At 38.6% G+C, this 13,929-nt stretch overlaps 2 protein-coding genes across 8 annotated transcripts in view; one reads left to right on the top strand and one right to left on the bottom strand.

Annotated features, from left to right (window-relative positions):
• Positions 1-10,849, top strand: part of LOC6051162 (lipase member H) — a 74,936-nt gene extending 64,087 nt beyond the window's left edge. For all 7 annotated transcript variants that reach the window (XM_038254844.1, XM_038254845.1, XM_038254842.1 and 4 more), the window contains 2 exons: positions 1,431-1,685; positions 10,242-10,849. In XM_038254844.1, the coding sequence (XP_038110772.1) occupies positions 1,431-1,685; positions 10,242-10,699 (713 nt within the window). In that variant the 3' untranslated portion in view covers positions 10,700-10,849. The remainder of the gene's footprint in view (positions 1-1,430; positions 1,686-10,241) is intronic.
• LOC119766089 overlaps positions 1-13,929 on the bottom strand; it is a 125,339-nt gene that overhangs the window by 95,673 nt on the left and 15,737 nt on the right. The window lies entirely within an intron of this gene.

Here is a 13,929-nt window from a genome sequence, read left to right as displayed (position 1 = left end):
CAAAATTTCACTTAAGTACTTTTTGATTGCAAATTTGATTTTACATCGAAAAATGAAGTTGAAAAATTTTTGCGACCAATATTTCGATTTTTTGAAAAAATCAGTATTGATTCAAAAAATCATAACTCGCTTAATGATTTTTTGCACAACCTGGAAATTTCTGAAAAGTTGGCATTTGATGTCCTCTAAAACATATCAAAAAATAAAAAAAATTAAAAATAGTGTTTTTTGGCATATCAAGTTTTAGTGATAAAAAGTTAAATAAAAAATCACCATTTTTTTTACTGTGTATCATTTTTTTCCATTGTAGTCCGTATCCATACCTACAACTTTGCCGAAGACACCAAATCGATCAAAAAATTCCTTCAAAAGATACAGATTTTTGAATTTTCATACATCATTTTTTATGGACAGCTGCCAAATTTGTATGGAAAATTATATGGACAAACTAATGATGCAAAATGGCTTCTTTGGGCATACCGAAGTCACCAAAAAAGTTTCAGTCGGATTAAAAAATACAAAAATTAAAATTGAAGAAAAAAGACCGATTTCGTAGAGAATTACTCACTATCAATATTGGACCAAAATTTAACTTTTTAGACCTTCCGAGGCGGATTTATGTCGAAAAAATCGCATTTTTTCAAAACTTTTTTCAGAAGTGCTCATTTAATTTTGGGTAGCCTATTTTTCCCAGTAAAACCCATGCATTTTGTTGGAAATTTCCTGGTGAACATTTTTTCTCCTGAGAAAATGCAATTTCGACACTCCAGAGCTGAGATATTTGAGTTTTAGTGAGAATAAAAGTGCCAATTTTAAAAATTTCTCAGAATTCGAAAGCAAGGCCTACTAATTACATGATGTTGCAAGCATATGTCTTAAAGGTCAGGGTATGCTTTCTTATAGTAAGTTTGGCCGCTGAATCCGAATCTGAATTCAAATTTTGTGTTAACAGTGATGTTTTGGAGCTAAACGCTATTGGAATGTTATTTGCGTGTTTAAATTGCTGCAATTTAAATTGCCTACACGGCAATGATGTTTTTGGTAAACGCATTCGTGGTCAAAGTGCCTCAAAAATTTACATTTATAAAAAAAAACCTTTTTTTACCGGTTAAATCCCATTTAAAATTGATGGGCGCCAGCTCCTGTTACGTCCAATCAAGCAGTCAAAAAGTCATTTTTGTTACACTCTAATCCCCACTCTCCCCAAACAAACTAAAAAGCTTTCGTAACACAAAAGTTGCTCTTTAAAGTGGAAAAAGCAAAAAATTCGAAAAAATGGATAGCAGATAGGTAAACCATTCCAAGACACAAAAACAAGTAAATGCTCTAGAAAACGGTTCTCTTGTTTCGTTTTAAACTGATTACATGAAAAATGATAGATTGCGTACCTAATTTTTCTCCCCACCCTCCCTTGCACCATCCCGTTTCAGCCCTGCTCGACTCCGGCGACTTCAACGTGGTCCTGGTGGACTGGAGCCCGCTGACGGCGCTGCCCTGGTACGTCAACTCGGTCCAAAATGGGCCCCGCGTGGGCCGGTTCATCGCCCGTTTCATCCGCTTCCTGGTGCTGTCCAATTTTCCGCTGAAGCAGATTCACCTGATTGGATTCAGCCTGGGGGCGGAAGTGGCGGGATTCGCAGGAAAAACGCTCAACGAGTGGGGCATGAAGCTGCCCCGGATCACCGGTAAGGACCCTTCCCCCCGAAAAATGGCCAGACTATTGATTTATTGGTGCACGCAATCTCACGTGTGTTTGTGTTTTAGGTTTTTTTTTTCCTTCGAAAAATGGATTTTACTTCGCGGAAAAGGGGCCATCAATCAATTAAGTTTGGGTTCTAATGGCGTGGGGGTAAAATTTTGTTGGTTTTATTGATGGCGATGTGGTGCCGTGTGCCGTTTTTGGAAGGGCATTCTGAAGTACTTACGATGCTCTATATAGCAACGAGGGACGGCGTCCTTCAGAAGTTCTTGATTTTATGATTCGATGGAGGACTCATAAAAATTTGAATTGCAAATGGATAATATCGGGTTTATCTTTTGTTTGGGAATGCATTTCGGTTTACGGGATCGATTTTTATTAGAAATTCACGATATGATTGAATATATCACAAGTAGCAATCTTTGACGCAAATCAACTGATGGTCAATGAGTAAAAAAAAAGTTATTGTCTTCTACATACAGTATGTAAAAAAAGTATTTAAACCCCTTGGGCACTATGCACATTTTGTGATGAAACATGTTAAAAATTTAAAGTTTGACAGGAACCTAGTACTACGTTTTGTTCAGAATCTCATGCCAAACATTTTGCTACAAAAAGTTCACGAAAAGATGATTTCTATAAAAAGTTATATAACAAATACTATTACGAAAATAAAAAAAAGGGCAAAAAATTTTGTTCACCTTTCGAAAAATTAACATAAATAATGTTATTTGTTGACAAATCACCATAAATCCAGTCTCCCAACTCCAAATAGGCATCCTTGACTGATTAAAAAAATAATTTGGATTGAATATAAAGTTTACTAACTACTTAGTATAAAAGTTTATATAACTTTGGAAATTCTATATAAAACTTATCTAAACTTAATTTTGCAAACTTTTAATTCAACTAAATGTCAATATATTACCATAGAATTGCTAAATAAACATTTTGGAGTGGGTATAACACCGTTTTGGGGGTATTTGTATCGATAGAATAGATTTTTCGTTGGAATTTCGTACCAACCCGGAATTACGTCGTAGGAAAATCCGCCGGCATCTGAACCGGTCCACGATTCACAAGTCAACCTATGTGGCATCGGAAAGGGCATAAGATTTCCGATCTTTTGATACCCATACATCTAGGTTTTCTTTAAAACCTACGTTTTTGACTTGTGAATTGTGGACCGGTTCAGATGCCGGCGGATTTTCCTATGGCGTAATTCCGGGTTGGTACGAAATTCCAACGAAAAATCTATTCTATCGATACAAATACCCCCAAAACGGTGTTATACCCACTCCAAAATGTTTATTTAGCAATTCTATGGTAATATATTGACATTAATTTGGATTAAAAGTTTGCAAAATTACGTTTAGATAAGTTTTATATAGAATTTCCAGAGTTATATAAACTTTTATACTAAGTAGTTAGTAAACTTTATATTCAATCCAAATTATTTTTTTAATTAGTCAAGGATGCCTATTTGGAGTTGGGAGACTGGATTTATGGTGATTTGTCAATAAATAACATTATTTATGTTAATTTTTCGAAAGGTGTACAAACTTTTTTTGCACCTTTTTTATTTTCGTAATAGTATTTGTTATATAACTTTTTATAGAAATCATCTTTTCATGAGCTTTTTGTAGCAAAATGTTTGGCATGAGTTTCTGAACAAAACGTAGTACTAGGTTCCTGTCAAACTTTAAATTTTTTACATGTTTCATCACAAAATGTGCATAGTGCCCAAGGGGTGTAAATACTTTTTTTACATACTGTATATGCCGGTTTTAGTAAATGTGTTAAGTTCTTGAAAAATTTCCATGACTACCCACTGAGAATTTTGGCTCGAGCCTGAATCGAGTCGAGGCTCGAGCCAAAATTCTTAGTGGGTAGATTACCTAAGTCGTGATACCCCGCAGCCGTGTTGCCAGATCATCAAACTTGGAAACTAATCTGAATCGTAAACAAGTAAAAGTGATTTTCAAAAGTTTTTTTTTATCGAAATTTGCAAAAACCTTGAGTATTAATAGTTTATTTTTTATGTTGACAGTGTTTCCAACTCCAACTTTCAATACCTTATATATAAATTACTATGTAATATTGAAATTTTACTTTGGAAATTCATGAGAAACTGCGGATAACTTAAATAAATTGGCTGTAACAAAATAAGTTGTTTCTTACCAACAAAGTTGTTTGATTGAGTTACTCACCTGAAATAAAATAGAACAGAGTTTTTGTTACTGTAGTGTTTTGAGATTGCAGTAGCTATTTATTTTAAACAAAAATTTTCAAGAGTATCTTGATGGTTGTTTGAATGGGTGAGTAAATCGAAAAGTGCACTAGATTTTCAATTCGTAAGTTGTTAAAATTATTTTTCAATAGTGTTTTTGGGTATTATTGCTTTTCAGAAAAAGTTACTCTTTTAGTCAAAAATATACAGCAATTCTATTTGAATAGAACATAAACCGCAAAAAAAAGTTCTTCGTTCGGGCTCAAAATTTGTCTAAAATTCTTTGGCCATAATAATAAGACCAGCATTTTTTTGTTCGGATATCAGGGTAACCGATTATACTGCAATTCCAATTGAAAAGAGTCTAAACCGGTAAAAATCAGCTTTTTTCACTAATACTGCGATAACTTCAAAATTTAAGCGATGACCTATACATGTTTGGGTGCCAAAAGTTGCGTCTTTAAATTGGGAAAATTTTGATACCCAAACATGTATAGGTCATGAGCATGAGCATGAGCATGAGCATGGTTGACTGCCAATGAGCTGCTACTCCGTTATTGACGGATCAGCTGAAGTTACACAATGAACCAACAGATGAATAGTGGGAGCTAATCATCCTCACTGTATAACCCCTGAAGATCTCTGCTTTAAGTCAATACCGGCGCCCCCCCAAGGAGATGCAGTTCAACAAAGGTAGGAATGTTAGTCCGATAGTTGAAGTTGCAGACTCATCAGACACAGAGTTTGTCGCTCTATACCTGTTGACACCGCATGAGACCGTTGAATCCACAGCATCTCCTTCAAGCATCACGGGAAGTGGGGAATTGTGTTAGTAGGGGAAGGAAAGGAAGGTCAGGATTCATCTTGGTAGATGATATGACCAGAAAGTGAAACAATCGTTGCCTTCCGAGCTACGACGCTATGAGATGGTCTTATCAATCGCGTATTTTTTACTTCTTACCGCCGGCGTGCCATCCGAGCAACGATGCTTTGGGAAGGACTTTCAAAACGAAATGAATTTTGAATTAACGTATTATTCGGTGATGTACAATTTAGGATAGATCAGGATTCATTTTTGTAAGACGATATGACCAAAAAGTGAAACATTATCGCTGCCTTCCGAGTTGCGACGCTTTGAGAAGGACTTATCAATTCCTTAATCGCGTATTATGTTTAACTTCTTACCGCCGGCGTGCCATCCGAGCAACGATGCTATGGGATGGGCTTTCAAAACGAAATGAAATTATAATATATAATTCAACGATGCGAATCTCTATTTCAATGCTTTTCCGATCTACTTCTCGCGGGTTCGCGCGCGTCGATTCACTCTCCGATCGATTCAACGAACACCACACGACTGATGGCCCAACTTCTCTGGCCACACCGCGATCCCTTTTTCAATGATTTCGAGAACTTTCTACCACATTCCCGCGGGTTCGCGCGCGTCGATTCACTCTCCGATCACTCCAACGAACACCACACGACTGATGGCCCAACTTCTCTGGCCACACCGCGACCCCTTTTTCAATGATTTCGAGAACTTTCTACCACTTTCCCGCGGGTTCGCGCGCGTCGATTCACTCTCCGATCACTCCAACGAACACCACACGACTGATGGCCCAACTTCTCTGGCCACACCGCGACCCCTTTTTCAATGATTTCGAGAACTTTCTACCACTTTCCCGCGGGTTCGCGCGCGTCGATTCACTCTCCGATCACTCCAACGAACACCACACGACTGATGGCCCAACTTCTCTGGCCACACCGCGACCCCTTTTTCAATGATTTCGAGAACTTTCTACCACTTTCCCGCGGGTTCACGCGCGTCGATTCACTCTCCGATCACTCCAACGAACACCACACGACTGATGGCCCAACTTCTCTGGCCACACCGCGACCCCTTTTTCAATGATTTCGAGAACTTTCTACCACTTTCCCGCGGGTTCACGCGCGTCGATTCACTCTCCGATCACTCCAACGAACACCACACGACTCTTGATACCCAAACATGTATAGGTCATCGCAAAAAATTTAAAAATTATCGCGGTTTTAGTGAAAAAATTGGATTTTTTTCGGAATTCGGATTTTTTTTCTCGGAAACGTACGGTTCGACATCACCATTTGTTTATATTTTATGTGAAATTTTCCGAGGAATCCGGATAAAATTATTTGCAGACATAGGCTCTTTGGTCCAGACACGGTCAAAATGTCATTTTAAGTTTTCATACGACTTTTTCAAATGTTAAGCTAGATTTTTGAAAATTCTTACTATATTTCTCAAATAGCCAAACTCATCGCCTTTCTTTTGCGTCTAATACAGCTAAAATCGGATGAAATGACGTGGAGGAATGTTTTTTTGAAATAAGTGGTTTTTGGGAAAAATGATTAAAAATTGCAATTTTTCGAACCACCCTAGCACGACGTAAGTCATCCTAATGTCCAAACAAAAAAAATACGGGTCTTATTATTTTGGCCAAGGAACCCCAGAACATTTTTGAGCCCGATCGGAGAACTTTTTTTTCGGTTAAGGTGCTTCTCTATTATCCTTTTCACTGAGATTTTTTCAAACACGCACGAAGTCCAATTCCTTCATTTTCTTGTCATTCGCGTCCCATTTCCTGCTCCCTGATTCCTGTTTGTGACTTTTTACATGCATTAGAGTTCATCACTCATGAAAGTGAGTTCATTGTAAGTGCTCGTTTGGAAACTTATCAATGAAATCGAGAATAATGGAACTGCTGTATAGCTGTTTTGGACGCAAATGAAAGGTGATTAAAAGGCCTTTTACTTTTCCTGTTTGATTTCTCCAGAGTTTTAATCTCAGCAACCATTGGTTTACGCTTAAATGTATTTGAAGAAAATTTATAGGAAATTTTCCGATCATTTCGAAGAACATATTTTCAGAGCATGAATACGGTGCACGATTTCGAAATTTCTGCAAATGTCTTTTCGATTTCAAATATGAAACTACATCTTAAAGCAACAAAAAATCAACAAAAACAAAATATTCCATTGTTTTCGAAAAGTTGGCAACACTGTCAAATGAATTTTGACCAACCAAGACGGCATTGTCATCCAAAATCGAGAATTTTGGCTATTTTTGTGTTTCTTCAAATAATTCAAGGGCACTTATGAAATTTAAAACTTCTTAAAAATATTCATGATCTAACTACACTTTCAGTTCGTGAACTTACCGTAACAAATGCTCCGAATAATTTCAGATAAAATTATTACGTGTAGTGTTTAGGCGAAAGGACATTTGTTAGGCTCTTTTTGAAAGTCTTACAAACAAAAAAATATGTATTGCCTTTTTGGGTGTTTTTGAATGCTCCTGACTCAAGGTGGTTCCGAAAACACCCAGAAAACATATAATGTAAATTGAGTTTATTGGACTTTATGAAAAACTTCAGATGTGTGTTATACAAGATGAAAATATGGTTTAAAATGGTTACAGAGCCACCAAATTGCCTTTTTTTTGCTTCAACTCGGCTAGGTCAAATGTGTCTTGAAATTGTTAGGAAGGAATCCACCATGTAGGTGAATTCAGTTATGCATACCTCAGATTGATTGACCCAAATAAAAACTTTTTTTTCTGTCGTGAATCTGTAACTTGGTTCAGCTTTCCATACTCCTCTCTGTTGATCTCAAAAGAAATTCCCAAGCTTCATTAGCACACTTCATCCTTCTGAATGAAGTGCTGCAAAACTAAACTTGTTATCAGATTTATTTCACTCAACTCGATAAACGCCTCTCGCCCATAAATCATTCTCAGATTTTATCGACCGTAAGCAAGAAGGAAAGCTGTAGGTAAAACAAAACTTTTTCCGCCGTTACAGCATGAATTTCATTTATATTTTATGTCAGTCTGACCCCTCCAGATTCCTCCGGGACCATCCATCCCCCACGGGACCGGAGCCCAAAAGTGACCAAAAACTCAGCGGAGAACAAGAAACACATGAAAACATCACAAACTATCAAATTATTTTTGAGTTATTGCCACATTTTCCTCTCCCAAGGACCAGCCTCTCATCCTTGGACCTTGGACGCGGTGGCACGCGAAGAAAAGTCTCTCTCCGTTTTTTTTCTGTGTTGAGTTTAGACCCGGGGTTGGGTGTCTGGGGAAGAGGAAATGTTGCAGTGTGGAGTGTTTTTTCATCCGAAAATTTCCTTTGGAATAGATCGTAAAGAAATTATCATTGAGGTGGTTGAGGTGGCCATTTTTAGGTGAAATTTTTCGAAAAATGTTCAGTTTTTTGCAATTAAAATAATTTTTGATAAAAAGCACCTCTGCAACAAGTATTTTCGAGGTGCTGATAGAATTTATTAATTTTCTTTAATTTTTAATTTTTGGGAATTTTTCCAGCTTTTCCTTCATAAAATCTTTCGAAATTGCAAAAACTGAACATTCGAAAATATCACCTAGAAATGCCTAACTTGAAAACGGTGCACTTCATCAAAAATTATTAAAGTAATTTTCGTTAAAAATTTGATTTTGCAATATTCTAGGGGTAATTCTCTACCAACTCACACGAAATCGGGAAAAGTTGCCCCGACCCCACTTCGATTTGCGTGAAACTTTGTCCTAAAGAGTAACTTTTGTCCCTGATCACGAATCCGAGCTCCGTTTTTTGATATCTCGTGACGGAGGGGCGGTACGACCCCTTCCATTTTGGAACATGCGAAAAAAGAGGTGTTTTTCAATAATTTGCAGCCTGAAACGGTGATGAGATAGAAATTTGGGGTCAAAGGGACTTTTATGTAAAATTAGACGCCCGATTTGATGGCGTACTCAGAATTCCAAAAAACGTATTTTTCATCGAAAAAAACTCTAAAAAAGTTTTAAAAATTCTCTCATTTTCCGTTACTCGACTGTAAAAAATTTTGGAACATGTCATTTTATAGGAAATTTAATGTATTTTTCGAATTTACATTGACCCAGAAGGGTCATTTTTTCATTTAGAACAAAATTTTTCATTTTAAAATTTCGTGTTTTTTCTAACTTTGCAGGGTAATTTTTTAGAGTATAACAATGTTCTACAAAGTTGTAGAACAGACAATTACAAAAGTTTTGAAAAAGTTACTTTTTGCGTTTCTCTTTGTTTCGTCGTCCGTGTCTGTCGCGGATGACCATGAACGGCCATGATCGATGACGAACAACTTTTTCAAAACTTGTTTTCGTAAAATCGCGATAACTCGTGATGTTTTTAAGCAAACCCCTTATGTCAACATATCAAATTTTTTGTAAATGTCTGCTCTACAACTTTGTAGAACATTGTTACACTCTAAAAAAATACCCTGCAAAGTTAGAAAAAACACGAAATTTTAAAATGAAAAATTTTGTTCTAAATGAGATTAGTGCGCTGACTACAGGGACGCGCTGTTTTGTTTTTGCATGCTCATTTTCATTTCTTTTGTGTCGCTGTTTGTGTGCTTGGGTGCGTGGCTATTATAATTAAATAATGGCATCATTAGTGCGCTGACCACGGGGACGCGCTATCTTGTTTTTGCATGCTCATTTTCATTTCTTTTTTGTCGCTGTTTGTGTGCTTGGGTGCTTGGTTATTATAGATAGGTGAAGGGATTTTATTAAATGACCATTTTATTGCATTATTATATTAAATTGATTATATAAGCACACTATATTTTACACTTAACACATTATACATAACACATATGAAACTGTAAACAGGAGCGTTTGGTACGGTATGTCCACGCATCCTTCCTCCCCTGTAGATTCTGTGAAATGTGTTCCGTTCTCAGAATCCTCTCTGCGGTAAACACAACGTAGTAGGGCTGGCCGCTTTAATTTTTGCAATACATTTTCGGGAGTTCTCGGATGTACTGCAATTATTAACAATGACAAGAAAAGTGCTTGTGGCGTAATCTAATCACAAGACTTTCCAGCATGCTTTCATCGGACTGGCTGCGTTTGTGTTAGATTAGATTAGATTAGATTAGGGGTTGGGTGTCTGGGGAAGAATTCCGCCCCAAAGTGGACACCCGCTGACTTGTGGTTGAAAGGGACCACTTTGGTTGGGTTTTTCGGGGGTTATCGGGTTTGCGTTTGTGATATCTGAGCCGTTTTCTCCTCTTGCGCGGGCCTTTTTTATAAGCCATGTTTGATTTCTTGTTTTGACCATGGAATGGCTCCCGGGAGGCCGTTCCGTTACGGTGCAGTGGGTTTTCTGGTTTGGGGAATTGGGAAACTTGGTTGACTTCCAAATTAGAAAGTTTGGCTGTTGTTGTATGCGTTAGAAATTTCGCAAAACAGGTCTTAACGATAATAAATCCATTCTTCTCCTTCCTCTCCAGGTCTCGACCCGGCCTTCCCCCTGTACGTGTTCGAGCGGGCCTCCCAGCGTCTCAGCCCGAACGATGCCGAGTTCGTGGACGTCATCCACACCGACGGAGGTCTGCTCGGCTATCCGTGGCCGCTGGGTCACGTGGACTTTTACCCCAACGGTGGTGTCCCACTGCAGCCGGGTTGTGCCCAGCAAGAGCTGTCCAAGAATCGCTGGCTGGGCGTCATCATCGGGTGTAGTCACGCCCGCGCATGGCAGTACTTTGCCGAATCGCTGGCCAGGCCGAGGGCCTTCCTGTGCGATCGGTGCGAGAACAGTGACGACAGCGGCAGTGCAACCACTTCCAGTAACTGTACCATGACCAACGAGGTGTTCATGGGGATGTTCACCGATCGAACGCTGCGGGGGAAGTACTACCTCAGTACGAATCCGGAACCGCCGTTTGGGAAGAATTTGCCATTGAATTAAGGAGTTTGAAGTTCCTTCGAATGTTCCTCAAGCAATTGCCCAGTGTTGCTTTTGAAACACTGGCCTTGATGACAAATGTAAATAGATATTTTTATGTGTGATTTAAGTTTTAAAATAGAATTAAGTAGAAATATACATTTTTAAATTGACCGTTTGCTTGTTTTTGTTGCCTTCCACAGTAAAAACACCCAAATTTTATTATCTTCATCCGAAATAAAATATTCCAAGGTTCTTTCCCATTTCCACCCCAAAACCTTGAGATCCTTTCAACCCGCGTCAGCACACAAATTCCATAAATTTCCTCCGATCCCCGGCGTGGCGTGAATATTGCAAATGGGTTTCACAGTTTAATCTCGCGGACCTCGATAATATACGTGCCCTGAATGCTGATGTGGTAGCACACGTGGTGATCCCACGTGGTGCGATTTGAGGATGGACCAAATGTCAAATGGTTTCGCTTTTCATTATGGCGATTATTTATTGATGACACTCCAAACACTCCACCGATGTTTAAACCAAGTTGGTCTCCATTTTTTGTGGGTTCTTAGTGCGTGTGTGTGGATTTCGCACCAATTTGCACTTCCTTACCCGTTAACGTCACGTCGGGTTACGTCACGTGTTCTGCATGAGTGGGAGACATCTATCTCTATCAACAAGTAAAGGGTTCCGGAGAAGTGGTTTGAATGAAACGTGATTCCGATAAAGGTATTATCGCAAGAATGTGCGAAAATATTCAAGGTCTTGAAGAAAAAGAAAATCGGGTTCACAATAAAATTTGACAAAAGTCAAACTTGCTTAAAAATCGGAATTGTAAATCTTTATTTATTAATTTTTTGTCAAAAACTCATTTGAAGATGATTTCTATAAAAAGTTATTAACAAATACTGTGTGTGTGTGTGGTCCAATCCAATACCCGCTAACCGGTAGCGAAATTATGGGAAAGTATAGTTTGTATCAGGCTTTGTATATGCCGCATGCTGATACAACTTATCTCAGTCCCGGGTATTAGGTGGTGATAGCCCTCGCGCTGCTTCCAACGACCCGTTTCAGAATGACAGAGCTCCTTGCGGTCCAATTCCGAGGTCGCTGGGCATTGTTCGGCCCCGCCTAAACATAGAAGCAAGCATCAGAAGGAAACTTGATCTATATTTAGACTTCCAATCCCGTCAGGCAAATCAGGGATCAGCGCGTATTTAATATGAGAAGATGTTTCAACACTACGGATCAATTCAATACTAGAGTGTAAACCTTCTGATGGCCGAATGCTTAGCGTCCCAAGGCCACCAATCCAGAGGTATGAGTTCGAATCCCACCTGATTCATTTTCGTTTTTATTCATATTCAAAGTTCAAATTCCTGATTCCAAATTTCAAAGGTACCGGCCGGGATTTGATCCCTGAACCATCTGCTTGTGAGGCAGAAGCCGTAACCATTAAGCCACGGAGCCGGTATAAAAAGTTATTAACAAATACTATTACAAAAATTAACAAGGGGCAAACAAAGTTTGTACACCTTTCGAAAAATTAACATAAATACAAAAATGATAAACAGGGGTGTGCTTATGAGTAGATTTGAGTAGATGACATCTACTGAGCTGTTTGCTCTAATTTATTTATTTTTATAAGGAAAAATATTCAAGTTAAACAATATTTTTCACCCAAAATAGGGCTTTCACCAAGTTTCACCAATTTCTTGGCACAATTTTGAAGCGCCCTTTAGTTTTTTCAAGTCATTTGCACTTTTCTGGAAAGCCAACCGAACATTTCAGTGTCCCTGTGAAGTGCTGTCGCCAAGTCGAGGAGCGATGATTTTTGAAAATGTGACTGGAGGCGCCCCTACGACTTTAAAAAATGTATTTAAATTCTCCATTTAAAATATTGACTGGAGGCGCCCTACGACTTAAAAAATTGTACATATAAAATTTCTTAATTTGAGAATTTGACTGGAGACGCCCTTATGGCTGAAAAAGAAAAGATGAATCTTGATGGTAATTGTGTTCTCACCGATAAAAAAATCATAATTTGAACTGAATATAAAGTTGCTTAAAGTGTGTGCGTTCTATAAAACCCACGTTTTTATAGAACGCACACAACGGGACCAAGCGGTCGCTTCTTACAAATTGAGTTGTTTCCTTGTATTTTTAGTTTTTTTTTTTCTACATTCTATACTGCAAATAAAAAAGCCGTGACCGTGGTGTAAGGGTAAGCGTGGTCGCCTCTCACCCATTCGGCTTGGGTTCGATCCCAGACGGTCCCGGTGGCATTTTTCGAGACGACATTTGTCTGACCACGCCTTCCGTTAGACGGGGAAGTAAATGTTGGCCCGGGTCTAACCTAGAGGGTTAGGTCGTTAGCTCAATCCAGGTCTAGGAGTCGTCTCCCTGGGTCCTGTCTCGGTGGAGTCGCTTGTAGGCAGTTGGACTCACAATCCAAAGGTCGTCAGTTCGAATCCCGGGGTAGATGGAAGCTAAGGTGTAAAAAAAAGGTTTGCAATTGCCTCAACAATCAAGCCTTCGGACACATAGTTTCGAGTAGGAATCTCGCAATCGAGAACGCCAAGGCTATGCTGTAGAGCAAATAATTTGATTTGATTTTTGACTGCAAATAAATCGCATAAGCATTTGGATGGTGTTAGCTCTGCCGAGCATCGATGACCCAATTCTACGCTGGCTAGCCGAGCGCGAGGTACCTCAGCATGAATCGACAAGCCCCACCCTGAAAAGAGTTTTACCTAGCCGTGATGGCGTAGTGATTAGCATTTTTGCTTACCAATCCAAGACAGGGGATCGAACCTCAACTCGAGCGACTTTGATTTTTCGTTCTTATTCAGTATTCCAAATATTTCTAAGTTTTAAACTTTCTCGTTGAGAGCAAATGGGCATCGAACCCGGGACCATTCGTTTACAAAGCGAACACCGTAACCAGTCAGCCACGGTCGATAAATTTTTCAAAAGCAAAAAAAAAAAATTATATTACTTAATGGAACTTAAAAAAGACAGATATTGTTAGGACTTTTTTTCAAAACTAGTTTCTTTTTAAATATATTTTAGAGCTTTTCAGCCAGAGGCTAGTACAACACTATCACATTCCCATCTCACCCAGTAGGCGTTCCAGAACAATTTTCCTTAAAAAAGTATAAAATTTGGTTCAATTTAAGCAGAGATGCTCAACTCCATAAAATTAATACCTAGGGATTTTCTAAAAAAAAAAGAAAAAACTGAACTAATCTAAT

Source organism: Culex quinquefasciatus, chromosome 2, assembly GCF_015732765.1.
Source record: "Culex quinquefasciatus strain JHB chromosome 2, VPISU_Cqui_1.0_pri_paternal, whole genome shotgun sequence".
NCBI lineage: Eukaryota > Metazoa > Arthropoda > Insecta > Diptera > Culicidae > Culex > Culex quinquefasciatus.
The sequence above is the reverse complement of the archived record's forward strand: the minus strand, read 5'-3'. Positions and strand labels throughout refer to the sequence as shown.